General features: G+C 47.2%; 1 protein-coding gene across 1 annotated transcript in view; it reads left to right on the forward strand.

The window, feature by feature from the left end:
- Nucleotides 1-27,533, forward strand: part of LOC141164850 (zinc finger CCCH-type antiviral protein 1-like) — a 56,956-nt gene that overhangs the window by 13,593 nt on the left and 15,830 nt on the right. Inside the window, exons 4-11 of the mRNA XM_073650474.1 lie at nt 3,280-4,959; nt 12,155-12,229; nt 12,308-12,431; nt 12,514-12,676; nt 12,937-13,057; nt 13,230-13,326; nt 27,137-27,311; nt 27,392-27,522. Coding sequence (XP_073506575.1) covers nt 3,280-4,959; nt 12,155-12,229; nt 12,308-12,431; nt 12,514-12,676; nt 12,937-13,057; nt 13,230-13,326; nt 27,137-27,311; nt 27,392-27,522 — 2,566 coding nt within the window. The remainder of the gene's footprint in view (nt 1-3,279; nt 4,960-12,154; nt 12,230-12,307; nt 12,432-12,513; nt 12,677-12,936; nt 13,058-13,229; nt 13,327-27,136; nt 27,312-27,391; nt 27,523-27,533) is intronic.

Raw genomic sequence — 27,533 nt, forward strand, 5'->3', positions numbered from 1 at the left:
TTTTAAATGGAGGATCTTCCACACTCACTACAAATGGCTGGATTTGGAGCGAAGTTATATGTGATCCGTGTGACGGAGAAAACAGAGTTTTAAATACCTGGCCTGTAGGTAACTATTTTGAACAGCAAACCGGTGTCAAAAACTTTGCTGACACACTGAAAAAAATTTAAATGGAGGCCAAAAATGGCAGTATTTTCAGCGCAATTATATGTGATCCGTGTGACAGACAAACCAAAGTTTTAAACAGCTGAATTTTTAGCGCTGTAATATAAAAAAGACCTGGCTGTATACTGCAGTGCCACCAAGCAAATGGCACAGAAAAACGGTGTTCTCTGGATTGCTTTTTAAGCAAATAATGAGGATTAAGATCCCAAAATAAGTATTCCTGGCCCCTGAGACCTGGGCCTATTTCTAGAAATATCTAACAGCAGCAGCAGCAGACAGAACTGGAATGGAGCCTCTTGTGCTATATGCACTGCAGTCAGCTATATACACTGCCTGCCTGCCTATATACACTGCCTGCCTGATATATCTGCAGATGGATTAGTCCTCAGAAGGACTGTTTGTTGAGATCGATATGTGTAATGTACTTGTTTTCTCCCTACACTACCTAATACACAAGCAGATCTCTCCCTGACGCAGCAGCAGCTCTCCCTACACTGTCTGATCCGGAGTGACTGTGACGAGCATGGCGGCGCCCGGTCTGATATACACCTGATGACGCTGTGCAGCCAGCCAATCACTGTAATGCCACAACCAACATGGCTACGGCATTACAGTCATTGGCGCCCTAAAGAGCACCAAACATGCAGGGAGGGGACCCGAGCATCCGCCCGAGCATCTCGCAAGTACTAGGCAAGCGCGAGTACTGAGATGCTCGGACGAGTATCGAGTACTTGCGAGTATGCTCGCTCATCAATCATGGAGACATTTTTTCTACATCTTCTCCCCATCCAAGAGAATCGTATCACACTAAGATCACAATCTGATCAGAGTGTGATCGTCAGAGAGTGATTTGTGTAATCGACCTGATTTTCTCGGATCAGAGAATATACGATCATCTGCACCTAGACTTAGGCATAGAAAGTCCTCTGGCCATGGGAGTGGTGTTATGCCAATTGTAGACACGACCAATTCGATAGTCCTCCAAGTCTTAATAACACTTCATGATTTTCACTAGATGGTGGCCCGATTCTAACGCATCGGGTATTCTAGAATATGTATGCAGCCGACCGGGCGCAATCAGCAGAGCGGTGTTTAAATTTGGCGCCAAAATCGCTGATTGGTCAAGGTCGGCAACCGTGACTAATCAGCAAAGCGGTTTTTAAATTTGGCAGCAATATCAGTGATTGGTCGCGGGTGGCGGCCGCGACCAATCAGCGAACTGTGTTAGTGAGGACCGAAGAGCTTGTTTAAATTTGGCACTAAAATCGGTGATTAGTTGCGACCGCGAGCAATCAGCAAAACGGTGTTTAAATTTGGCGCCAATATCGCTGATTGGTGAGGGCCGGCAGTCGCGACCAATCAGCAGAGCGGGGTTTAAATTTGGCGCCAATAATGCTGATTTGTCGCGGCCGGCGACCGCGACCAATCAGCAGAGCGGTGTTAAATTTGGCGCCAATAATCCTGATTGGTCGCGGCCGGCGACCGCGACCAATCAGCATAGCGGTTGCGGCCGGCAACCGCGACCAATCAGCAGAGCGGTGTTTAAATTTTGCGCCAATAATGCTAATTGGTCGCGGCCAGCAACCGCGACCAATCAGCAAAGCGTTGTTTAAATTTGGCGCCAATAATGCTGATTGGTCGCGGCTGGCGACCGCGACCAGTCAGCAAAGAGGTGTTTAAATTTTGCGCCAATAATGCTGATTGGTTGCTGCCGGCAACCGCGACAAATCAGCAAAGCGGTGTTTAAATTTGGCGCCAATAATGCTGATTGGTCGCGGCTGCTGTTTAAATGTTGCGCCAAAATCGCTGATTGGTCGCACAGTAGTGTTTAACTTTTACGGTAAGATCAGTGATTGGTCGGGTCCGAAGACCGCGACCAATCATCGAATCGTCTTGGTGAGGACCGGGGAGCGGCGCTGCCTGTGCGGGTACTTCTGCTGCGAGAACCTGGGACATGAGCGGGCGCTCGCAGCAGAAGTATCCTGACCCGCAGTGCCGCTCCCTGGTCCTCCCTTCCGCATGGAGGTAAGCGACCCCGGCGGTCCTTCCGCTGCTACCGGCCGGGACATGAGCGCCTCGCGCCGGTCATCTCCCGACTGCATCTCCGTCCCGCAGATGGGTCCGGCGGTCGAGGTCCTTCCGCTGTTAGCGGCCGGGAGATGAGCGCCTTGCGCCGGTCATCTCCCCGCTGCATCGCCGCTGAGCTCCGTCCCGCAGATGAGCCGCTAACGGCCACCATCTTTTTTCTGAAATCCCGCGGCGCTGATTGGCCGCTGCCGGACCAATGAGCGACGCGTGATTTCCAGGACAGACAGACAGAAAGACAGACAGACAGATAGACAGACAGACAGACGGGATAAGACGATTATATATATAGATGACTTCCTTTCGTTCCAATGCTTAGTGAAGATAGTATCCAGTTTTCTTTGTACAGTCAGTAAGGATTTTAGTTGATCTACCGGGTCCTTCATTCTTCCAGCCAAAAAAGTCAACTTCTTCTTGTAAAAATTCCATATTCGAATTGTCAAATGCAGATTTGTTACAAATAAGCTGAAATGTTTTACAGAAAAATTCATTGTTAAGGAACGTCAGTCTTGGGTGTGTCCTTATTGCCTCTAGGGATGCATTGTGCACGGTAAAGGTCAACACTGTAAGATGCCGTTCGGTGGAAATAGGTTTTTTAGTCTCCACTTCAAAAATGCTCTTGAGAGCTTCACGAGAAGAAACACTAAAAAATGTATTACCTTTGGAGGGTTATTTAGCCTAAATTCTGTTGACATCTTCCTCCAAATTTGTGAACATATTTTCCTTGATTGATGTATTGTCCTGATTGACATGTGAGATTAGTGTCCATAGTGGTGTGAGCAGGAAGCCTATGCAGTCATATGGAGCATGTGGAGATGTATGTGGACCCTCACGTGATTGCGAGAGGCCTAGTATTGTAATAAGTAAAGGACTCAGCAGGGTGAAGGGTAGATTTAGGACAGGTGAGTTTTTATTATTTTTAAAGTATTCCTGTCCCTCCATTTATTATACTTTTAGGATCATGCTTTATTGCTGAATTGTTGTAAAAGTTATCTAAAGTATATTCATGACCAATAATTTCACCTACAGGAATGCCAGCCGGACCTTCGACTTCTTATACATTTCTTTTCCAGCAAGAACTTAATACTACACCAGTGACCACTGCAGGACCAGCAAGAGCTCCACCAGTTAATGTTCCTAAGATTGGCCCAACAGTTTCCCAAATAAAATCAGTCCCCAGTCCATTACAGTTGGTGGACTTACCCAATGATCTACCAATGGCACTTAATAGACTAAGCAGATTGGTTGATTTTCCTTCTCCATCTGTTCCTCTGGAGAAACCAGTGACCACCTTCAGTACAAGCCCATTGGTACAGCAACCATTTGCTACTATCCTGAAAAGGAATACCCCACCAGCAGCCGGTCCTTTCACTGCTCCATCATCTCCTCATAGCAGATTGACTAATTTTCCCACAAAAGATTCATCAGTTCCTGTAAAGACACCAGTGACTACCTCCATTACAAGCCCATTTAGCCCTCAACCAATTGGCCCTTCATTTTCTATTCCACGTTTATGTGTTTCACAGCCTGAGCCGGCTTTTCCACCAGTGACTATCAGAACACCAGCTAATGCTGTAATGAATTGTCCATCAGTTTCCCAAGCAAAATCAGTGTCCTACCCAGTCCCAGTGGTGAACATTCCAACAATGGCATCTACCAGACCATGCAGATTGGTTGATTCTCTTTCTAAAAGTCCATCTGTTCAAATTGAGAAACCAGAGACCACCTACACTGCCAGTCCATCAACCCCTCAATCAATGTTTACCTTCATGGAATCAAGTACTTGTCCTAAAGCAAGGACCTCCAAGGTTCCTTCATCATCATATACCACATTGGTTAATTCACTTAAAAAGGGTCCATCTTGTCATTTGGAGAAACCAACGATCACCTCCATTGCAAGTCTATCCAACCCTAAACCAGTTGGCCCTTCATTTTCTATCCCAAGATTATCTTTTATCCAGCCAAAACCAACTACTCCACCAATGACCATCACAGGATCAGCTAATGCTCCACAAGTTAATGCTCCACTCAATGGTCCATCAGATTCCCAAGCAAAATCAATGTCCTACCCAGTCCCAGTGGTGAAAGTTCCACCAGTGTTAAATACGAGACAAAGAAGATTGGTTGATTCTCTTGATAAAGATCCATCTGTTCCTCTGAAGAAACCAGTGACCACCTCAATTACAAGCCCATCCATTCATCAGCCACCAGTTTTTACTTTCATGTATCCCAAAACTCCTACTGCAGCCAGTCTTTCCACTGCTCCATCATCCTGTATCGGATTCAATAATTCTCTTACAAAAGGTCCATCTGTTCCTCTGGAGAAACCAGTGACCACCTTAATTACAAGCCCATCCATTCATCAGCCACCAGTTTTTACTTTTATGTATCCCAAAACTCCTACTGCAGCCAGTCTTTCCACTGCTCCATCATCCTGTATCGGATTCAATAATTCTCTTACAAAAGGTCCATCTGTTCCTCTGGAGAAACCAGTGACCACCTTAATTACAAGCCCATCCATTCGTCAGCCACCAGTTTTTACTTTCATGTATCCCAAAACTCCTACTGCAGCCAGTCTTTCCACTGCTCCGTCATCCTGTATCGGATTCAATAATTCTCTTACAAAAGGTCCATCTGTTCCTCTGGAGAATCGAGTAGAGTCCATTGTCCGGTCACAGACGTCGGTTCCACCTGTATATACCATTCCAGGTATGACTAGTATGTCTTATAGCTGTACCTTTTAACTATTGTTTTAAAGGTTAAATCTAAAGTAAAGGAAACTGACAATTTTGTTGCTACTCTAGTCACATCCAAAGCTGTCCCTGATGACACACAGACTTCTGCAGCTCTGGATGTGATTGGAGGAATGTTTTGTTTGGTAAGATCATTATAAGATCTTTAAAGTAGAAGGTTAGGATTCACATGGTGCCCAGAAGTGAAGATTTACCACGTCCATCTTTGGGCTTTCTTATTCCCAGTTGGCTTTTGGGTCACGGTTTCCTGGTGCAGGATGATAGCAGATATTGGTGTGCATAGAGCTTATGTCTGATTTGTTGCAAATCTTAAAATTACTTAAAAAATTCATAATAAGGTATTTTTAGAGATAAGCAAATCGATAACCTTATAGATTACTGTCAAGGATCGCAGCCTGGGAGGTCACACAGATCCACCGGCTGTGATCTTTCAAAGCTAACAGCTCTCTGCTGCCCCCTATCATCCGAACAATTACATGATTGGCCGATGATTAACACAGGAGGCTACAGGCTATCTCCACTACTAGGCTGGTTATCGGGAAACTAACAGTGAACGTATGGTATACACACCTCCGATTCCAATGGAATATGAATATACCCCTGTACGGTTACTGCTAACTAGAGATGAGCGTTGTTCGACTAGAACTGTTCGCCAATCTCAAATTCGAGCTGTTTTGGGCGGTGTTCGAGTTGTTCGACGAACCCGAACGATTTGCAAAAAATTCGGCTGTTCGAGGTTATGTTCGATAACTGTTTGTGCACCAAAAGCGTGTCCTGCATGTCTGGCGCTATTTAGAGCACCAATCATGCAGGGATTGTCTGCCACTCACTGTAATGCCACAGCCATGGTGGTTGTGGCATTACAGTGATTGCCCAAATCGATGGGAACAGTGCCAACAGTGAAACATGAAAAGCCGGCAATTCATCAGCGGCATACACCGGTACCCGACAATTTAGAACCGAAAGAATAGAGCTTCACACATAGATTAGATAGATAGAAACATGTCAGTCACATATATAAGAAGTACAGTGACAGTGTTGATTACTGTACTTGTCATTTAGTGTAAAGGATTTATAAAAAAAAATATTAGTGTTTTCATGCACCGTCTCTTTAAAAAAGCCGGCCAGCAATTCAGCATCTGTACCCGACAATTTATAACAGACAGAATAGAGCTTCACACATAGATTAGATAGATAGAAACATGTCAGTCACATATATATGAAGTACAGTGACAGTGTTGATTACTGTACTTGTCATTTAGTGTTAAAATAAAGGATTTATTTAAAAAAAAATAGGCGTGGGGTTCCCCTTAATTTTAGTCTCTAGCGGAGGTTAAGCAGACATCTGGGGCAGATGTTTGAAGCCTGGGAAGGGGGTAATACCCACGGAGCTTCCCAGGCTACTAATATCAGCCCCCAGCTGAATACCTAGCCTTTACTAGCTATTAAAATGGGGGATCCCAAAAAAATGACGTGGGGTCCCCCCTAATTTAATAGCTAGCAAAGGCTAGGCAGACAGCTGGGGGCTGATATTAATAGCCCAGGAAGGGTGCCATGAATATTGGCCCCCTCCCAGGCTAGAAACACCAGCCGTCAGCCGCCCCAGAAATGGCGCATCCATAGGATGCGCCAATTCTGCCACTTAGCCTCGCTCTTCCCACTGCCCTGTAGCGGTGGCAGTGGGGTAATAGGGCTGGGGTTGATGTCAGCTTATAATGCCAGCTGACATCAAGCCCAGGTTAGTAATGGAGAGGCGTCTATAAGACACCCCCATTACTAACCCCATAGTCAAAGTTAAAAAAAAAACACAAACACCCAGAAAAAAGTCCTTTCATTGAAATAAAGACACAATTCTTTATTGTGCTAAATTAAACCATACTTACCATCACGCCCATTCCAGCTGAAGCCAACGATCTCCTGCAATAAAAGAAAAATAATTTTCTCCATTACTAACCTGGGCTTGATGTCAGCTGGCATTATAAGCCACCACTTCTTCTTCCGCTGTTGTGCATGCAAGCCAATCCCCTGTCCATGGTGCATGCAAAGATGCCTCCTGCCCTGCACCTGTCAATGCACACTCTCGAGTAGCAGCATCGGGAAGCACGTCCACGTTCTTGTCCCAGCGCAGCATTCAGTTGTCCATACCCCAGTCCTGTTAACGCATGCGCTAATACGCAGCCAAAGCCCCACAGGCCACACTACTAAATTCACACATTTCACGACTGCTTGAGCTCGACATGTTGCCTTTTAGGCTTGTGGAGATGGAAGCATTCTGCAACCTGATGGCGGCAGCCATCCCTCGGTACTCAGTCCCCAGACGCCACTATTTATCCTGGAGTGCCGTCCCCGCATTACACAAGCACGTGTACCAAAACATGAGCCGTGCCCTCAACAACGCAGTTACCGGGAAAGTCCACCTAACCACAGTCACGTGGACAAGTGCTTGTGGGCAGGGACGGTACATATCACTGATGGCACACTGGGTTAACATAGTGGAAGCCAGGACTCTGTCGGACCTTGGGACGGGACACGTTCTCCCGGCGCCAAGGATTGCAGGACCTAGGTCAATCAGGCTTGCCCCCACAGTCTACAGCTTCTGCACCTCATCCTCCTTAGCCTCCTCTTCCTCCTCATCAGCCTCCATCTCCGAAATGACCGCATCAGTCTCAAGCTGGAAGCACTGCAGCACTGCCTCGGCCAAGCGGCAACAGGCTGTGTTGAAGCTAATATGCTTAGGTGACAAACCGCACAATGCTGAAGAGTTGTGGACAGCTCTGAAAGAGTAGGCAGATCTGTGGCTCACACCACTGAACCTACAGCCAGGCATGGTTGTGTATGACAATGGCTGGAACCTGGTGGTGGTTCTGAGGCGAGGCGAGCTCACACATGTACCATGCCTGGCCCATGTGCTTAACCTCGTTGTTCAGCGGTTTCTCAAATCCTACCCGGAGCTGCTGGATCTGCTTGTTAAAGTACACCGCCTTTATGCCCATTTTAGAAAGTCAGCTACAGCTTCCGCCGGCCTTGGCGTGTTTCAGCAGCGTTTGCAGCTTCCGGCTCACAGACTGGTGTGTGATTTCCCCACGCGTTGGAACTCTACACTGCAGATGTTGGGAAGGATTTGTGAGCAGAAGAGGGCAGTTGTTAAGTACCAGCATCAACAAGGCCATCGGTATTCAGTTCAGACTCCGCACATAAGACCTCAAGAGTGGACATGGATGTCAGACATATGTACCATCCTCCAAAACTTTGAGGATTCCACAAAGATGGCGAGGGGCGATGGCGCCATAATTAGTGTCACCATCCCGCTTTTCTGTGTTCTGAAACGCTCTCTGCTCACAATCAAAGAGGATGCATTGCAGGCGGAGCACGATGAGATGGAGCAAGGAACCATACAGGGTGATTCCACACAGCCCAGCCTCATCTCATCCCAACGTGGATTGGGTGACAATGAGGAAGAGGAGGAGGAGGAAGAACAGGAGCTAGTTTCATGCTCTATAGACGGTACTACCTGCACAACTGTTATACCGTCTGTTTAGCGTGGATGGCCTGAGGACAGAGAGGAGGAGAGCATGGTCAGTCATCCTCTTGGTGAGGACACAGAAGTCTTGCCTGTTAGTAGTCTGGCACTCATGGCTGAGTTTATGTTACGCTGCCTTTCCCATGACCCTCACGTTCTCAAAATTTTGGGTGACAGTCATTACTGGTTAGTGACACTTCTAGACCCACACTACAAGGAGAACTTTCTATCTCTTATTCCTGAGGCGGACAGGTGTACAAAAAGGCCCTTGTTGTGGAACTATTAAAAAAATGGCCTGTGGCCTGTGGGGCTTTGGCTGCGTATTTGCGCTTGAGTTCCAAGGACAGGAGTATGGACAACTCAACGCTGCGCTGGGACAAGGACATGAACGTGCTTCCTGATGCTTCTACTTGAGAGTGTGCAACGACAGGTGCAGGGCAGGAGGCATCTTCGCATGCACCATGGACAGGGGATTGGCTTGCACGCACAACAGCGGAAGAAGCAGTGGTACCACCCGCAGACACTGTTCCTGGACCCTGGGGTTCGGCCCACAAAGTCGGGTGCTTTGCTGCCATGTGCCTGATCATGCTGGTGGTGGTCAGGCTGCTAGTTTTGCCACCCCTGCTGATGCTGGCCTGGCAGGTGGTGCAAATGGCCTTTTTGGGGTTATCGGCAGAGTCTTTAAAAAACAACCAGACTCGGGAAGACCTAACAGTTGTACTGGAAACTTCCTTCGTGTTGGGATTACAGGGAACGGTTGCCTGCCTTCTGTCTGCGGCCACCACACTGCTTCTTCCTGCCTGTTGTGGTGCTCTGCCTCCCTCCCCCTGTGTGCTGCTGTCCTCGCTCTGCATGTCCTCCTGCCAGGTTGGGTCAGTAACTATATCGTCCACCACCTCGTCTTCCACTTCCGCACCCTGGTCCTCCTCCTGACTTTCTGGCAATTGTGTCTCATCATCGTCCACCTCTTGTGAGACTTTCCCACCGTCGCCTTTGTGTGACCGTGGCTGCTCAAATATTTGGGCATCGCTACACGCGATCTCCTTTTGCCTCGCTTCAAGTGGACCGGGCGAGAGGCCCGAATCTATAAATGGAAAAGTGAACAGCTCTTCAGAGTGTCCAAGTGTGGGATCAGTTGTCTCCGGGCACTCGGCATGGTGGGAGGAAGGAGGATCAGGGTGAGGAATATGCGGTCCAGACTCACGGCTACTGAGACTTGACCGTGTGGAAGACAGGGTGGTGGTGGTGGTGGCTTAGTGACTGGAAGCATTATCCGCTATCCAGCCAACAACCTTTTGACACTACTCTGGGTTCAATAGTGGTGTGCTGCGGTCCCCTAGGAATTGGGACAGGAAGGTCAGGCGAGAAGATGTGGATGTTTGTTGTGGCACAATTTCGGCTTGCCCACGGCCTTGTCCTCGGCCTCTGCATGCACCATCACCATCACGTCCAGTTCCCCGTCCCTTGCCACGTGCCTTGCCAATTTTAAATGGAGGACAGTATCTTCCACGCTCACTACAAATGACTGAGTTTGGAGTGAACGTATATGTGATCCGTGTGACGGAGAAAACACAGTTTTAAATACCTGGCCTGTAGGTAAGTAGTTTGAACAGCAAACTGCTGTGAATTGCTTCACTGACACACTAAAGGAAATTTTTAATGGAGGCCAGAAATGGCAGTATTTTCTGACAACGTATATGTGATCCGTTTGACGGAGAAAACACAGTTTTAAATAGCTGAATTTCTAGCGCTGTAATATGGAAAGGACCTGGCTGTATTCTGCAGTGCCAACAAGCAAATGGCGCAGAAAAACTGTGTTCTCTGGATTGCTTTATAAGCAAATAATGAGGATTAAGATCCAAAGAAAAGTATTCCTGGCCCCTGAGACCTGGGTTTTGTATAGAAATATCTAACAGCAGCAGAAGGCAGAACTGGAATGGAGCCTTGTGCTATATGCACTGCAGTCAGCTATATACACTGCCTGCCTGCCTATATACACTGCCTGCCTGATATCTCTGCAGATGGATTAGTCCTCAGAAGGACTGTTTGTTAAGATGGATATGTGTAATGTACGATTTTTCTCCCTACACTACCTAATACACAAGCAAATCTCTCCCTAGCTCAGCAGCAGCTCTCCCTACACTGTCTGATCCGAAGTGACTGTGACGAGCATGGCGGCGCCCGGTCTGATATACACCTGATGACGCTGTGCGGCCAGCCAATCACTGTAATGCCACAACCAACATGGCTGTGGCATTACAGTGAGTGGCAGACAATCCCTGCATGTTGATTTGCTTTCTAAAGAGCGCCAAACATGCAGGGAGTGGACCCGAGCTCCCTCCGAGCAACCTGGAAATACTCGGCGAGTGCCGAGCATCTCGAGCAGTGAGATGCTCGGGCCAGCACCGATCAGTAGCGAGCATGCTCACTCATCTCTAGTCCACGCCCAAAAACACACAGAGAAAAAAAAATGTAATTTTTTTTTTTTCCCTTTTCAAAACGTTCTCGGCCGGCGATAATGCCAAACGTAGAGATCTCCTGCAACCAACTTTTTGGGCACCTGTCTGTCACTTCTGACACACCCTTGACACATATACATAAGCAGTCACATTAAATATGTAGGAATAACGAAGGAAACTTACTAAGGTGCTCGCATAGACAAGTCAAATTAGACGAAGGAGAGCACTTCACTTGGGGACCTCCAGTGAACGGGTATCGTGCATACACGATGTGTGTAACTCTCTGCAGGAGCCAAGATCATAATTCAGCTTGATCTTTTATGAGTACCTAAGTTACCCCCACACAACCCCCCGTGATGACCTCACGTGGGCCGGGTTGTTCTCAGCCCTTCAGGATTTTATGAAATTCTCAATTTATGCGATTAATTCTCTCCTGATGATCGCAGAAGTTCAAGATTGCTGCCATATTTTTTATCAGGATTTTACCTTCACCCAGAGACCAAACATGACATGGCTGCTGTCAGCAATTTGCCCAATATTGATTTGTGGCTTATAAGCAGGGGTTACAGTTATGAAAAAATAAACATCTTCTTCCCCTATTAGCCCTGAAGCCGAAAAGGTATCTCCCATCACAATCGGATTTATACAAACTTCGATATTCAATATTTTCTTTCAGAGACATACATCTATTGTAAATGTATAACATTTCCTTTGCAGGAAACCAGAGTGTCACCTGAATTCAAAATGCATTTCCTAGGGACGAAAGAAGCCTCTTCCTCTACTCTATCTATGTGTAAACACAAGTCCATATTGTTGTCCAACCCTTTAAAAAGACTTCCCGTGGCTCAATTACCTGTCCAAACTATAACTCTTTGTCTATGCAGACATCCTCGTTAGTACTGCCGGGGTCTTTTGTCCTAAAAGGAGCTCTTGCGTGTTAATTAAGATAGTTCACTCTCCAGCCACATCTAATTTCTTACTTGTCAACTGGGCATTCTTCATAAAGGTCGCTTAGATAGTAAGCTCTGGTCTGACTGCTAATCTGTGTGATAGACGAGGAGGGAGAGGGGGTGAGTGTCCCTGCACTACAGTGGCTGCAGAGATTTTAATATTTCTATGACAATGACCCATTAAAAAAATGTTATATTTTACTTTTCTTTTTTTTTTTGTAGCTTTTTCTCCCGCTAATCCTAACAGAGTCCCGGAGATCTGTCTTTCTAATCTTTGGAAATACTGCGACCTAGGAAGTAAGTGACCCCCATGGAGGGATTATGAGATTTAGGTTTGGATAGGCCAGGTAATGCGGGGTTCTGCTTTATTCCCAGATGATTGCCCGGACATGCATTACTACCTGCCTTACCGCTGGCAGATTTACAGAGGAACCACCTGGGAAGATGTTCCCAACATGGAGGAGGTTGAGAAATGTTACTGCGACCCAAAGGTTGACAGGTACGGGTCGTCCAGAAATGATAATGTGTGTATCCAAACTGGACTTAAAAACCAGGTAACCACTTCCACTTTTCACCTGCAGCATTCCTCCGATTGACTTTCTGACCATGAGATCTGGCGGGCACCGCGTTCGTCGTCTCTCCACCGCATCATCGGTCATGAAACCGTCTGAATATGTTCTGACCACGGAGTGGCTGTGGTACTGGAGGGATGAATATGGCACCTGGACACAATATGGCCACTCTGTAAGTGGGCGCTGGGCACATAATAATGGGCGATCCTCAACGGTGGAGCTGTAGAAGGTGCAGAGTTTATGGTTACACCTTGCTCTAGAGGTTAAGTGGCCCACAATGTCTCTCTGCTTTGGATGAAGAGACAAATATTACAAATAATGCATAATAGTTTAATAGTTCGGGTACATTTTAAAGATTTTGGGGTGGGCACTGGCAAAAATCAGAAATGCCTGGAGAATTAAATACTTTTTAACGATGTTCTATTTATTTAGATCGTGAATCACATGAGCATCACCATATCGTCCTCCGATCTGGAGAACATGTATCTTGCCGATGCCAATGATGTGATTCCATTCGAGGCTGGTATACACAGCTATGAGATCAGCTTCCAAGGTACGGACATGGATAATGTAGTGATAAATGGCATTTTTTACCAATGTTGGCTCCAGAAGGGCCACAAGGCTCAGCTTTGGCGTCATTCCCCAATAATGTACTGTCTTGAAGATAATGTGGAATATCACTTTGGGATATGAGGTTTCTCTTTAACAATTGTCTAATTTCATAGATATGAAGCAGAAGAACGTCTTGTTCAAGACAGAGAGAGACGTGCGCAGGAGACCGAAATATCTGAACTTTGATGATGTGAAATTATTGAAAGGAAGGTAAACTCAACACATTATTATAGATAGAGAAATAGTAGAAATTATTGAACCTTCTGAAATTTTAATTTACCATTGTTGCCAAATTTGTCTATGATTTCCAATGAACGGATTAGACACAAATTGAAAATAGACCAAAGCTTCCGATTGCTCTGAAAAGATGTGTGTAACACTCTGAGATTTCCTAGGACTGTATCCAAGCCCTTTCAAACTCTTTAAAACAAGCATAGGGTTAGTAAAGTCAAAGAGACCTCAAGATAGACGCCTATGATCCAAAAATGATCTATTTTTAAGGGCAGATGACTGCCATGCTGGCAGTGTACACAGAAGAATCCACGGTGGTCCAAAAATTATCCATTCTGGTAGAGTAGCAATTAGTGATGAGTGAGCACTAAAATGCTCGGGTACTCATTGTTCGAGTCGAGAAAATTGGAATGCTGGAGTGCTTGGACCGAGTAACGAGCCCAATGTAAGTGGGAAACTCGAGCATTTTTCCGGCGCCCCCACCACCCCCGGAGGTCTGCAGGGGGCCTAAAACCTGGGAACAGTGCTCAAATGACATGAGGACAGCATGGGGATCGCCCTAGGAAGCATCTCTGACTCCCAGGTCACTGCTGTCAACAACGTTGTCAGAGTATTACGCCACTTTTACGGACTCACAATAAAATATACAAAAACGAAACCAAAATGGATTTTCCTGGGAAATATGTTAAGGAACATCCTTTCCAGGGTAATGACTTGTATATAAGGCAAAAGAAATATACAAAAACAAAAATACTCCTCCACACCTTGGGCTATGTTCACTCGTAGCATTTTTGATGCATTTTTATACTTTTGCATTGCTTTCAACCGTGACAAATGCATTCACCGGGAAATGTCATTTTAACATTTTACAATCTTATCTGGCCATGTGCTGTGTGACACATGCATACAGTGCTGAAAAGACATGGGAACAGCATGGGGAAGACCCCTGGAAGCATTTCTGACACCCAGGACACTGCCTAAAACCGTAGTCATCAGACGTGATCCTATATTACTGCGGTAATAATACAGACATTTTGGGCAACGTGACAAATATTAAACTCCTTTGGAAATGGGCAAGGTGCGAGGCAAGGGAGGGGGAAGTGGACGTAATGGTGATGGTGATGGTGCACGCAGAGGCCGAGGCCGTGGGTGAGATGATACTGTGCCTGCTGAGGGAGCACAACAAGCACCCACCTCATGTCGAACTACCTTCCTGTCCCAATTTCTAGGGGGCCGCGGAACACCACTATTGAAGCCAGAGCAGTGTGAAAAGGTTGTTGGTTGGATAGCAGATAATGCTTCCAGTCAGTTTGCCACCACCACCACCCTGTCTTCCACATGGTCCAGTCTCAGTAGCCGTGAGTCTGGACCACATTATTATTATTACTTTATCGCCATTTATTCCATGGCGCTTTACATGTGAAAAAGGGGTATACATCGCAAAAACAATTACAATAATCTTGAACAAAAATGTGACAGCGACAGGTACAGGAGGAGCGAGGACCCTGCCCGCGAGGGCTCACAGTCTACAAGGGATGGGTGAGGATACAGTAGGTGGGGTAGAGCTGGTCGTGCAGCAGTATGGTGGAGCGGTGGTTACTGCAGGCTGTAGGCTTGTCGGAAGAGGAGGGTCTTCAGGTTCCTTTTGAAGGTTTCCACGGTCGGCGAGAGTCTGATGTGTTGGGGTAGAGAGTTCCAGAGTAGGGGGGATGCATGGGAGAAATCTTGTATACGGTTGTGGGAGGAGGAGATAAGAGGGGAGTAGAGCAGGAGATCTTGTGAGGATCGGAGGTTGCGTGCGGGTAAGTACCAGGGGACTAGGTCACAGATATATGGAGGAGACATGTTGTGGATGGCTTTGTATGCCATGGTTAGGGTTTTTAACTGGAGTCTCTGGGTAATGGGGAGCCAGTGAAGGGATTGACAGAGAAGAGAGGGCAGGGAATTGCGAGGGGACAGGTGGATTAGTCAGGCAACAGAGTTTAGGATAGATTGGAGGGGTGCGATAGTGGTAGAAGGGGAGGCCACAGAGCAGGAGGTTGCAGTAGTCGAGGCGGGAGATGATGAGCGCGTGCAGTAGTGTTTTTGTAGATTCGTGGTTGAGGAATGTGCGGATCCGGGAAATTTTTCTAACTTGTAGTTGGCATATTCCTCACCCTGATCCTCCTTCCTCCCACCATTCCAAGTGCCCTGAAACAAATGATCCCACACTTGGACACTCCAATGAGCTGTTTTGTTCATTTTTCCATTTATAGATTCGGGCCTCTCGCCCGGCCCGCTTCAAGCAGGGAAACAGAAGATCGCATGTAGCGATGCCCAAATATTTCAGCAGCCATGGTCACATGAAGGTGACGGCGGGAAAGTGCAATTACTGTCGCAAGAGGTGGATGGTGATGAGACACAATGGACAGAAAGTCAGGAGGAGGACCAGGGTGCGAAAGTGTAAGACAAGGTGGTGGACGATGAAGTTGATGGGTCGAACGCCAAGGTCCAGAAACAATATCTGCGGGTGACACCACTGCCTCTTCCTCTGTTGTACATACACGCCAAGCCTCCATCCATGATGTAGGCAAAAATGCCTCCCACCCTGCACCTGTCGATGCACTCTTGCAACCATCACCATCAGCAACCACGTCCTTGTCCCAGCACAGCATTCAGTTGTCCCTAACTCACTCCTTTGAACGCAAGCACAAATACACAGCCAACCACCCACAGGCCACAATACTAAACTGCCACATTTCTCTACTGCTTGCACTAGAAATTTAGCCTTTCAGGCTCGTGAAGGCGGAAGCTTTTCATAACCTCATGCTGCGGCTGGCCCTCGGTCCCCAGCCGCCACTATTTCTCCCACTGTCATCCCTGCCTTATACAAGCACAGGTCCCAGAACATTACCCATACCCTCACCAGCACAGTTAGTGGGAAGGACAGCCTAACCACAGACAGGTGGACAAGTGAATGTGGCCAGGGACGGTACATCTCACTGACGCATCACTGGGCTAATATTGTGGAAGCCGGAACCCAGTGGAACCCTGGAATGGAACACGTCTTCCCGACGCATAGGATTGCGGGCCCTGGGTCAATCAAGCTTCAACACATTATTCACAAGGTAGACAGCAGCAGTAATCGGTCTCCTAGTCAACCAGCAAATTATTCATGATGATAGAGGTCACCATTTGCTTAGCTTGCTGCTGGTACTTTTCTGTGGGAATGAGCTTTGCTCCAACCAGCCTGGAATATTTATGGCACGATGCCATGGTATTAGCACTGCGCCCAGTACCAGTAGGGAAGCCATCCACAATTTCCTTCTCAGGAATTTTATTTGGTAGACTGAGTGGCTGCCCAAATGCATTAGTTTCTCACAAAGGAGCTGAAGATACTGAGTGGCAGGAGGTGCAAGTTTCTCCAGCATGTTAGATATCCGAGGGAGAACAGAGAGGGCAGCACAGTGGCTCAGTGGTTAGCACTGAAGCCTTGCAGTACTGGGGTCCCGGATTCAAATCCCACCAAGGACAACATCTGCAAGGATTTTGTATGTTCTCCCCGTGTTTGTGTGGGTTTACCTCTCAGTAAAAAAGCAGCCATAGTGTCCGGGCACCTTCACACAGACTTTTCTTAGCCAGGGCTGCTTCTCAGCAGAGTGGGACGGGCCCACCAGAGAACTGGAGAATCCTCCTGTGGGCTTCTCCATCAGGAGAGAACATAGCGCAAACTTTGCAGCTGCTATTGGGCTTTTGAGCGAGGGAGAAAGGTGGGCCCTCAGAATCAAATCTTCTGGTGGGCCCAATGTACTTCAGCATGACACTGCTTCTCGGTGAGAGCTGTATTTCACCACAGCCATATTCTTTAGCTCAATGAAAAGACTGGCATAGAGGGAAACCGTATCTACTCCGGCTGTCATTTCTCCGTCACTAGGTTCCGCCCATTGTCACACACGACCATGCTTGGCTGTATGTTCAGCTGTGAGAGCCACAGATCAGGCTGCTGTGTTACAGCTTTCAACAACTCTGCAGCGCTGGGCGGTTTGTCACCTAAGCATTAAGCATGTTATCTTCAGCACAGCCTGTTGCCGCTTGGCCAAGGCAGTGCTGCAGTGCTGTCAGCTTGTGACTGATGTGGTCATTTCGGAGATGGAGGCCTAACTGGAGGAGGTGCAGGAGCTGAACAATGTGATTACCTTGAGGTTACATTGGCGAGTCTGCTTTTTATACTACAGATCCTATTGTGTTTTTAAATTTTTTTTTTTTTTAGTCTCTTCAAATGAGTATTGGAGTGCATCCTAATTTTTGGCAGCCCTTGAAATTGCTGCATATGCAATAACAGTATAGGAGACACACTCCTTAATAATGGGAAGGACAATTCAAATAGATTCTATATTCTAGAATATTAACTGTCTTATCTGAAATTTGTTTACGGTGAGGTATCCCAGTATGGATAGCGTATTACACCGATCCAGCCAGGTATTATTGCCTTTTACTGCGTGCTGCTGGTACTGCCCAAAAAATGTAAATTCAATTCTATTCCCTATCGATAACGCTGTTAGATGCATTTACAATAGGGACAGGTGCTAGGTGGAATCATCAGCTCCAGATGAGTGTTCATTCTGGTCACATAAATGTCTTCCACAGTCCATAACTTTTTTTATTATTATTTCTTGGCCTTATATACAATTCATTACCCTGGAAAGAATATTTCTTAACATTTTTTCCATTTTAGCTTGTTCTTTGTATGTTTTTTTTTATTGTCAGTCCATAAAAGTGGCATGATACTCCGATACAGTAATGCGAATAAAATCAAAAAAATCTGGCTGTATTCTGCTAAGAAGCAAATTGAGCAGTTAAATGGCGTGCTGTATTGATTTTTAAGTAAATAATCAGGATTAAGATAAAAAAAAAATTAGCCCTGGCCCCTGATATCTGGGGCTATGTCTACAGATATCTGTAACAGCAGGAGCAGACAGAACGTGCAATGCACACTATTGTGCTGTATCATGCACTGCAGTCTGCCACAAACCCTGCCTGCCTAACTCCTGCTATCAGCATTAATATATGCAACTGGATTAGTCCTCAGAAGGACTGTTAGTTCAGATGGATATATATATATACTCCTGGAGTACCACTACCTATATCTAACTATTAATGCGCCAATTCTGTCCCCAGGTCAGCAGCAGCTCTCCATACACTGTCTGATTCCGGAGTGACTGTGACGAGCATGGTGGCGCCAGGTCTGATATAGTCCTGATGACGCTGTGCGGCCAGCCAATCACTGTAATGCCACAACCAACATGGCTACGGCATTACAGTGTGTGGCAGACAATCCCTGCATGTACATTGGTGCCCTAAAGAGTGCCAAACATGCAGGGAGGGGACCCGAGCATCCACCCGAGCAACCTGGAAATACTCGGCGAGCATGTCGAGCAGTGAGATGCTCGGGCGAGTACCGAGCAGTGGCGAGCACGCTCGCTCATCACTAGTAGCAATAAGTTTGGTGTTTGTAAAATCTAGAAGCAATTGCTTTGGTTCTTTTAACCTTCAAAAATTATTAATTATCCCTATTTTGGGGATTAGCAACAGGTTTAGTGTTTGATCATAAAGTGAATCATGGAAAAGCACCAGGATTTATACAGTTTGGCCCACGAAAAAACAATGAATTATTATTATTTTATTTTATTAACAGTAATTAAATTATTTGTTTACTTTATGGCATAAGCAAAAAAACCTTTTTAAAGAGTCTTTCCTTGCGTATGGTACAATTTTATGCCCATGAGCAACAGGACAGTATGGTCACCCTCATTTCAAAAAAAAGTATGTACAAGTATGTCACATGCTGTTGGAGAGCTCAGCCAATTGGCTGACTGAATGTTTCCAGCCAATCATTGGGTGGGACATTCCCAGCAAGTCGGCGGCCGTGTTACTCCCGGCCTATGAGCGCCGGGTTCCTGCCCCTTTGGCTCTGCCCCTTCCTCTTCCTCCTTATGCCCCGGCACTTTTTAAGTCATATGGGTCACAGAATCACCTTAGCGTCTTCCTCCTCATGGGATAGTAAGCTCACAAGGGGAACAGATTCCTGCAACGTGGATGTGATAGGCTGTTGGCTACTGGGGGGCTGATTGTAGGCATTCTAACAGTTTTGTGTCACTGTTTGGTGGACTCTCCTAGATACTTTCTTCCCTTTCTCTATCACTCATAATGTCTGAGTCTAGAGAGGATCGTGCATGCTCATTAGCGCAGTCTGCACTTGTCACTTACTATGATTAAGTACCGTAACTTCTAATAGTAAGTTTTCCACTGGTCAGTCTGTGGTCTATTGTACTACCTGTACCCCTCCTGCTTCCTTGCTGGTAACTGCCCTGGGGACCTCTTTGACATCTGTGGAAAATATGCCCACCCCCCCCCACTTGGGCTCATGATTTAGCCCAGTCTGTAGCCAAACTAACCAGGGTGTCCAGGACACTGGTTACAGTTGTAGAATGATTGCCAGTAACTAATACCGCCCCAGGAGCTCCGATTTGCCACTGCGAGTGAATCGGATCCCCAAGCCATCCTGCACCAATATGGCCAATTGCCAAGTCGGTCCAAATGGCCTCGGGTTAGTTTCTCATCCCGGTCACCTTCATAGGGGAGGCACCCAGATTTATTTACCCCTCCTCAAGGGATTCTCTCCTTTCAGAACTCAGAATCCAGTTCTCGTTCAGAGGGCATTCTAGATCCATATCAGGTGGGAAAGCTGAGGGAGATTTGTGGACAGTTTGGTATCGGGTGTTGACGCCTCTCTGGGTGAGACATCTGCGCCGCCTACTCTTATTACTGACAAGAGCATGGCCAGATGCTTTTCTAACCATGAAGAATTTACAGAGGTTTTACAGAAAGCATGGGAACACCCAGACAAGGTCTTTCAGGAGCGCAGGAAAGCTACCTTTAGACAACACCCACCAGACGCCCTTCTGTATCAGGTGCTAGGCCCTTTGGGTCCAGAAGCAACAGGAAAGTCAATGTTTGACAGGTGGCCTCACTTGGGGATTCTTCCCAGGTGGGTGGCTGCCTACTCCTTTTTCAGGAGGCATGGCTTGGGACAATCAACAATCTTTGAGTCAGGGAGGTCATCTCTTCGGGTTACAAAATAGAGTTCACCACTCTATCTTAGGATCATTTCTTTTGCTCTCGCCTTCCCAGTTCTCCCAGCATGAGAGTCAGTTCAGGACCCTTATCTGCATGTGTCAATTTTTCCAGCCCATCAGCATTTTCTTCGCTTTGTGGTCAGTCAAGATCACTATTCATTCAGGACTCTCCCATTCAGACTGGCCACAGCGCCCAGGGTATTCACGAAGATCCTGACTCCGGTTATGGCGCTGCTATGGTCCAGCGGGATAATTGCTTTCCCCTATCTAGACGATATTCTTGTCAAAGCGTCATCCTTTGTTCAGAATCTAGAGAGCCTGCAGATCGTTCTACAGCCAATGAAGCAATTTGGTTGGATTTTCAACAGGGCAAAGTCTATTTCGGTTCTGACACAGCAGCTACGGTCTCTGGGAATGGTTTTCAACACCATTCAAACATCAGTATTTCTTTCAGAGGAGAAGAGATTATCTCTTCAGTTTTCCATCAGAACTTTGAAGTGTCTGGGCAGGCATTCCCTTCGTTTTTGCATGAAGGTCCGGGGAAAGATGGTGGTGACGTTAGAGGCAGTACCGTTTGCTCAATTTCGAACAGGGCCTCTACAGAACACACTTCTAGCCTCTTGGGACAGTTCAATACAGTCCCTGGATCGGCCTATTCATCTCCCCCTTTGCTGTTGCCAGTGTTTCAGGTGGTGGTTAACGTTACTCCTGTTAACACAGGGTCGCTCTTTTCATTCCATTCAGTGGCAGGTGCTCACCACAGATGCCAGCCTTTCTGGCTGGGAGCAATCTTCCGTCACTTGACTGTCCAGGGAGTTTAGAGCCGAGTCAGAGTTGTCCGTCTGGCTCTTTTACATTGGCAGCACTTAGTCTGAGGGTTGTCGATCAGAGTTCAATCAGACAATGTTGCTGCTGTGGCCTAGATCAATCGCCAGGGGGGCACATGAAGTCCATCTGCAATGGCGGAGGTCGCAGGGATTTGGGAGTGGACAGAGGACAAGGTTCCTCTAATCTTGGCAGTTCATGTACCAGGGGTAGACAACTGGGAGAGTTAGCTCTTCATCCGGAGGTGTTCATGCAGATTTCTTTATGGTGGGGTACACCAGATCTCTATCTATTGGCATACAGACTAAACCACAAGGTGCCAAAATTTGTGCCATTGTGCCGGGATCCTCAGGCAATCGCAGTTGATGCACTGGTAATCTCTTGGTCCCAGAAGTCTCAGCCTTACCTCTTTCCACCCCTACCAATTCTACCTAAACTTCTCAAGAAGATCAGAGCAGAGGTTGTTCAAGTCATTCTCATTGCTCCAGACTGACCTTTGATGTTATCAATCTCCTGGCGAAAGTCCCATGGGCTCTTCTGGACTGTCCAGACCTTCTGTCCCAGGGTCTGTTCTTCCATCCAAAGTTAACGGAGCTCAATTTAACAGCATGGTTGTTGAAGCAGCGATTTTGAGGACAGCAGGTTTGTCTGAATTAGTCATCCAGACTATGATTAGAGCCCGTAAGCCACCCTCATTGCGAGTCTACCATCGCACTTGGAGGGCTTATTTTCATTGGTGTGAATCTACTACTACTTCACCAATGTCTTTTTCCTTGCCAGCACTGCTCTCCTTCTTTCTGTTCGGATTGGAGGCAGGACTGGCACTTAACTCCCTCAAGGGTCAGGTGTTTTCCCTGGCTATTCTTTTTCAGAGGGATTTGGCATCTAAATCTCATGTTGAGACTGTCCTCTAGGGGGTGGCGCACATTAGGCCACCCTATCAGACTCACCTTGGTCCTTGGGATCTGAATCTTGCTTTGGAGGCTCTTCAGTATCTGCCTTTTTGAGCCTATCAGAGACATCTTTTCACTTTTTCTGTCTTATAAGCTAGCTTTCCTTATAGCCATCACTTCTATTACGAGGGTCTCTGAGCTTGCTGTTCAGTCTTGTCGCTCTCCTTACCTTATTCTTCATCAGTATAAGGTAGTGTTGAGGCCAGTTCCGTCTTTTCTCCCAAACGTCGTCTCTAGTTTTCACCTTAATGAAGACTTTATGTTACCTTCCTTTTGTCCGGCACCATCTCATCCTATTGAGGAGGCTCGGCACAGATTGGATGATGTTAGAGCCATACGATATTATTTATCGGCCACAGCCTCATTCACGCGCTCTGATTCCTTGTTTATTATACCGGAGGGCCCTCATAGGGGTCAGGCTGCTTCTAAAGCAACCATTGCCTGGATCAAGAGCTAAGGCCAGGGTGGCCCCATTTGGGATTAGGCCCAGTCTACGTGGGCGGTGGGAGCTTTCTGGGTGGTTCATCATGAGTCATTGGCTTTGCAGCTCTGTAAAGCAGATACTTGGGCATTGTTGCATACATTTACTAAGTTTTACAGTACTCACACTTTTGCCTCTCGGCCTATGCTAACCTTGGTAAGAAGGTACTGCAGGTGGCAGTAGCCCAGACTTCTGCGTGAGTTACGGCACAAGACTAGTTGGTAACAGTATTAAATTTAATTCTTTCCAACCTTAGGGACAGCTTTAGGATGTCTCATGGTTCCGTGTCCCCCAATGAGACTAACGAGAAAAGTAGATTTTTGGTACTCACCGTAAAATCTGTGTCTTTATTGGGTGGACACAGATACCTCCCTTAGTTGCCCGCTTGGGCGTGCAGTTATGTTTCTTCTTGCCTTAATCCTTTTCTTTTCTTCTCCTACTGCTTTCTCACAAAACTGAGGACGCCTGACTCCAGCAGGCGAGGTATAGTCTGCTGGGGAGGAGCCAATTTTATTTAAATGCAATAATAGTGTCAGCCTCCAGGTGGCAGCAGACTATCCCCATGGTTCTGTGTCCCCCAATGAGAAACAGATTTTACGGTGAGTAACAAAAATCTACTTTTCAGTGTCTGACAACTCCTTCAGCGCATTAAAAGAGTGCAGCCAAGGAAGAAAAATAGGCAGTGAAGCTCTGTGACGGAGGGCAATGAGGATACAATGCTGCTTGGGGAAGAGGGTTGTTCAGAGGGATGACTGTGGGTGGCATTGGCTTTTGGAATGGAGTGAGCAGAGGGGGCTAGTTGGTGGCATGGACTGTTGGGTTGGCGGGGATCAGAGATTGCCAGTGGATGGCACAATGACAGTATGGTCCATGAAGGAACAATGACTTTCAAAAAGTCAAAAATGTTCCATTATTTTAGGATCAGCGGCAGGTTTGTTGTTTGTAAAGTGAGAAAGCAATAATTTTTGAACAACCATCCAAAAATTATCCCTTATCTGAGTGCAGTTTTAGGTTTATTATATTTACCTGAAACAGGATAGGGTTCCCATATGGAAATAACACAATGGACAGTGAGGAGATTTGTAGCTGTCTAGTGGCAGCAAAAGCAACAAGATGGATAGGCAGGGGGTGATAATTGTTTAGGGCAGCACAATATGATGGACATGCAGGCAAATGCTATTGACGCGCCCCCTGGGCCGTGGGGTACCCAGTGCCGGGCCGGTAGATGTTGGGGGATGTCACAGTGGCGGTGACCCGGTCCGTGACCCAGGGCGGTCAATAACAGGGGTATATTTATAGGGGATTTATAGAGTTTGTATACAATTCGTGACGCCACCTGTGGAGTGCGGCTAGAGGGTGCCGCCGCTGCGGAGCAGATCCTCTGGAGCTGATGTTACTGCAGCAGGGATGGTGTGGCTCTCCACAGGAAGAGATTAGCTCCAGGGCAGTGTTGATGTTATAGGTTATGCTGGGCGTTGTAGTGCAGGGATTTATGGTGCAGCAATAATCAGTTGACAACTTAATGGCGGTTTCCTCTTATCATTACTGGTGGTGATTAGGGTTAGGGTTAGGGTTACTGGCTAGAAGTGGAAGTCCGGGCAGCCTGGAAGCAAGTAAAGAATCCTCCTTGCCAGGTGAAGTTGGAGGCCTTCCCTTTCCACTAATCTCTTTGTCCCCACTGCTTGTAGCTGTGCGGTGGCCCTCGTCCCTGAGTGCAACGTTTCTGTGCTCACCCGTATGGCAGGCAGCTCGGGCCTTGCTGGTGCGTCGCTCCCACGTGGCGGTGCTGGACCCTGCGGTGCTGCTGAGCCTCCGGGCGTCTGATGGGGTCAGGAGACCTGCTGTCTCCTGCCCTTCGGTTTCTGCTGCTGGGCCTTCAGTGCCCCACAACCTCGGACTCCGGTGTCCGGTTCTTCTCTGTCCCTCTGGGGTGAGCTGAAGCGCAGCTCCACTCCCCAGCTCCTCTCTCTTCGACGTCCTGACTTCAACGCCTCACACTAAGACTAACTAACCCCGCCCTCAGATCCCAATTGACAAGGGAAGGAGCTCCCCTTGCTGGTCTGGAGCCAGGAAAGTGTTGCATGCTTAGTAAAACCTGATTAGGGGACCCCTTCTTGCTTCCAGGCATGGCATCACCTCTTGTGAGGGAGGCAATGCCACTGTGGCAACCGGACCCCTGGGGTGCCACACTATCGCCCATCTAATGACTGGCATCAGTTGAATGTGTATGAAAATCTTCACTGTTCTGTCTGATACATTTTCATAAATGAGGGGCTTTTTACACTTCTGGAAGACAATCTACTCTGTTTGGGTGTAGCGCTGACTACCCTTTATTATAGTACACCCATGGAAACTTGACCAGTTCTTGCCTTTGGTTTAATCTGCAGACTTAAAAGTCTACAGAGTCGGGTATGAAGGTATCTACTAGAGAAGGAACACATTCCGGGTACGATTGACCCTTGTTGCTCAGGCGGAGCATCTGTTTGTTAATGTGCATTAGGCTGGTTAGGCAGCTGATAAAACCTCTGGTCCATCATCTCATACGTACTGTAATCGCTGCTGTTGCTTTGGCTATTTGTCGTAGTCATTGCCCAGACACAGGATACAAAGCTTTGGCTCAGTGGGAAGAGGTCTCCTCATCAGATGTGAGTTCAGCAGGACTCTTCAGATGCATAACTGATGTAGGAACACAGCTTCTTCTGGTAATGCTACAATTTTGACTCCCTCTTAAAGCCAAAAAAATGTCCCCGTGGATTACAAGAGTCTGAAAGCATGGCTATCCAATGGTGATAACACACCTGACAGCCCACAAGCAATCGATCTGGTTACTTTCCATACTCACCACCACAACTAAGGGCTCCACTGGTTCACTCTCCTTTCCCTGCTGTTTCGGTTTGTCGCCCATCATAGTCAGCTTCATCTCCTACTTGGATAATTCAATATCTTCCTCCACATCCACCTCCTCCGATCTTGTGGCACCGACCATGTTACAAGAGAATCTAAGAGGATGAGATACCCCAGAAAGACCAGTGAGGGAACCATGAGAAATAAAAATAAAGGTCTGGGGGACAGCATTACACTATATACAAATATAATAAACATTTTTTAAAAACTATAGTTTAGTGTCTGAGAAATTCTTTAATATCTCAGTCAACTCTTTGTCCTGTACTATTATAATGCTATGATTGTGTTTTAAGGGTCTGTACGCACGTTGCGTTTTTGTCGCATTATTTCTGTTCTGTTTTGTTACAAAACTTGAAAGATTCCCTAGTACCATAAAACTGATGTTCTACATAAATACCTGTAATGACCCCTCAGTATACTGTGGCACCCTGCTATTACAGGTACCACAGAACCCAAAAGGGTGCATGGACGGACTTCTCCACCAGAGGCCCTCATTACATAACAGACACCTCCACCCTTCCACCTCATACCACCAGAGGGAGCCCTGTTAGGGATATATATACTGGAGGGTGGAGTTAGGTAGAGAGAGTGTGCTGACACTTTAGATCAGTGAAGGAGCAGCACGTCTGCTGCTGTGTTGAAGGCCCTGAGTGTGGCCGAGGCAAGGAGAGGAGAGAGGAGTTAAGGGGGCAGAGGAGCATCTGAAGCTCACCCCAGGACACAAGCCGGACACCGGGTCCTCTACACCCAGTAGGTACAACCGGCATACCAGGAGGATTCCAGATCCCTGGTCAACATGAAGCTACCATCATTTTACAGAACTAGGAACCACGAAGGCCCCAGCGTCCAGGGATAGTGGTAGCCGGAGAAAAGTTCTATTATCAAGCAGACAGGTGAGAGAGTGAAACAGCATAGAAGCTAGGCCTAGTTCCAGGCTGGCCAGAAGCTTTAGAGAGAGGAAGAAACGGATCAGGAGGCCTACTAGCCTCTCACTGGGGAGAGTCCAGAAGTGCACCCTCCTAATAGGTACCCTGGACCATACCTGCCGTTACACCAGTAAAGGTACTGAAGCGAATCCCCTGTGTGCATGTCCGTCATACCCCCTGACCCAACCGGGCCACCTCTCACCTCCATCCTTTCCATCAACTTTGCCCCGGGGGCCCGCTCCGCCTGTGGGGAGCAGAAACATCCCAGCTGCCATCCCATCACCCCCGGAGGTCTGCAGCAGTGCCAGTACTCATTACCGGGAACCACAGGTGGCGTCACGAGACAAAAACTGTTAACAAAACCCCTTTTAAAGAGTGACCCCAGGGTAAGGGCCCGGGAGCCAACTGCCATGGCATCCCATAGAAGATCAAGGTCCTGGTACCGAGTTTCCCCCATATCCCCCCTGGGCAAGTCATAAAGTATGAGACGTAATTAATAGGCAATTATTACATAGTCTGGAGGTGGAACTTACTGGATGGCGCTCTGTCGCCATTTTATCATTAAACTTTTTTTTATCATTTCAGCACAAGATCGGCGGCAGCTAAATCCCCCCTAAAATTAGGAACGCCCTCCCTGAAAATAGGAACGTCTCCTCTAAAATTAGTAACACCCCCCCTGAAATCAGGAACATCCTCCATGAACACTGACATCTACCCCAATATCTGGGACCCCGAGTCCATGCCGGAGCTTGGCTGTAAGGTAATGTGTGGAACCCCTATGATGTGTGACTAGAGGACATGGGACAGGAGTGGTCACGTATCTTCTTCTATCCTCTGTAGAAAGTTCTTGTCTCACGCACATCCATTGAGTTCTCGGAAATTGTCAGCATCTTCTCCAAGACTGTCAGCGGCCACGAGGTGAAGAGGATGTGGCGTCTCCAGAACCCATCTCTGTGGCAGGTGTTCCAGTGGTAGGTCCGCT

This window comes from Phyllobates terribilis, unplaced genomic scaffold (assembly GCF_046119375.1).
Source record: "Phyllobates terribilis strain yellow unplaced genomic scaffold, ASM4611937v1 Scaffold_10__3_contigs__length_209671492, whole genome shotgun sequence".
Taxonomy (NCBI): domain Eukaryota; kingdom Metazoa; phylum Chordata; class Amphibia; order Anura; family Dendrobatidae; genus Phyllobates; species Phyllobates terribilis.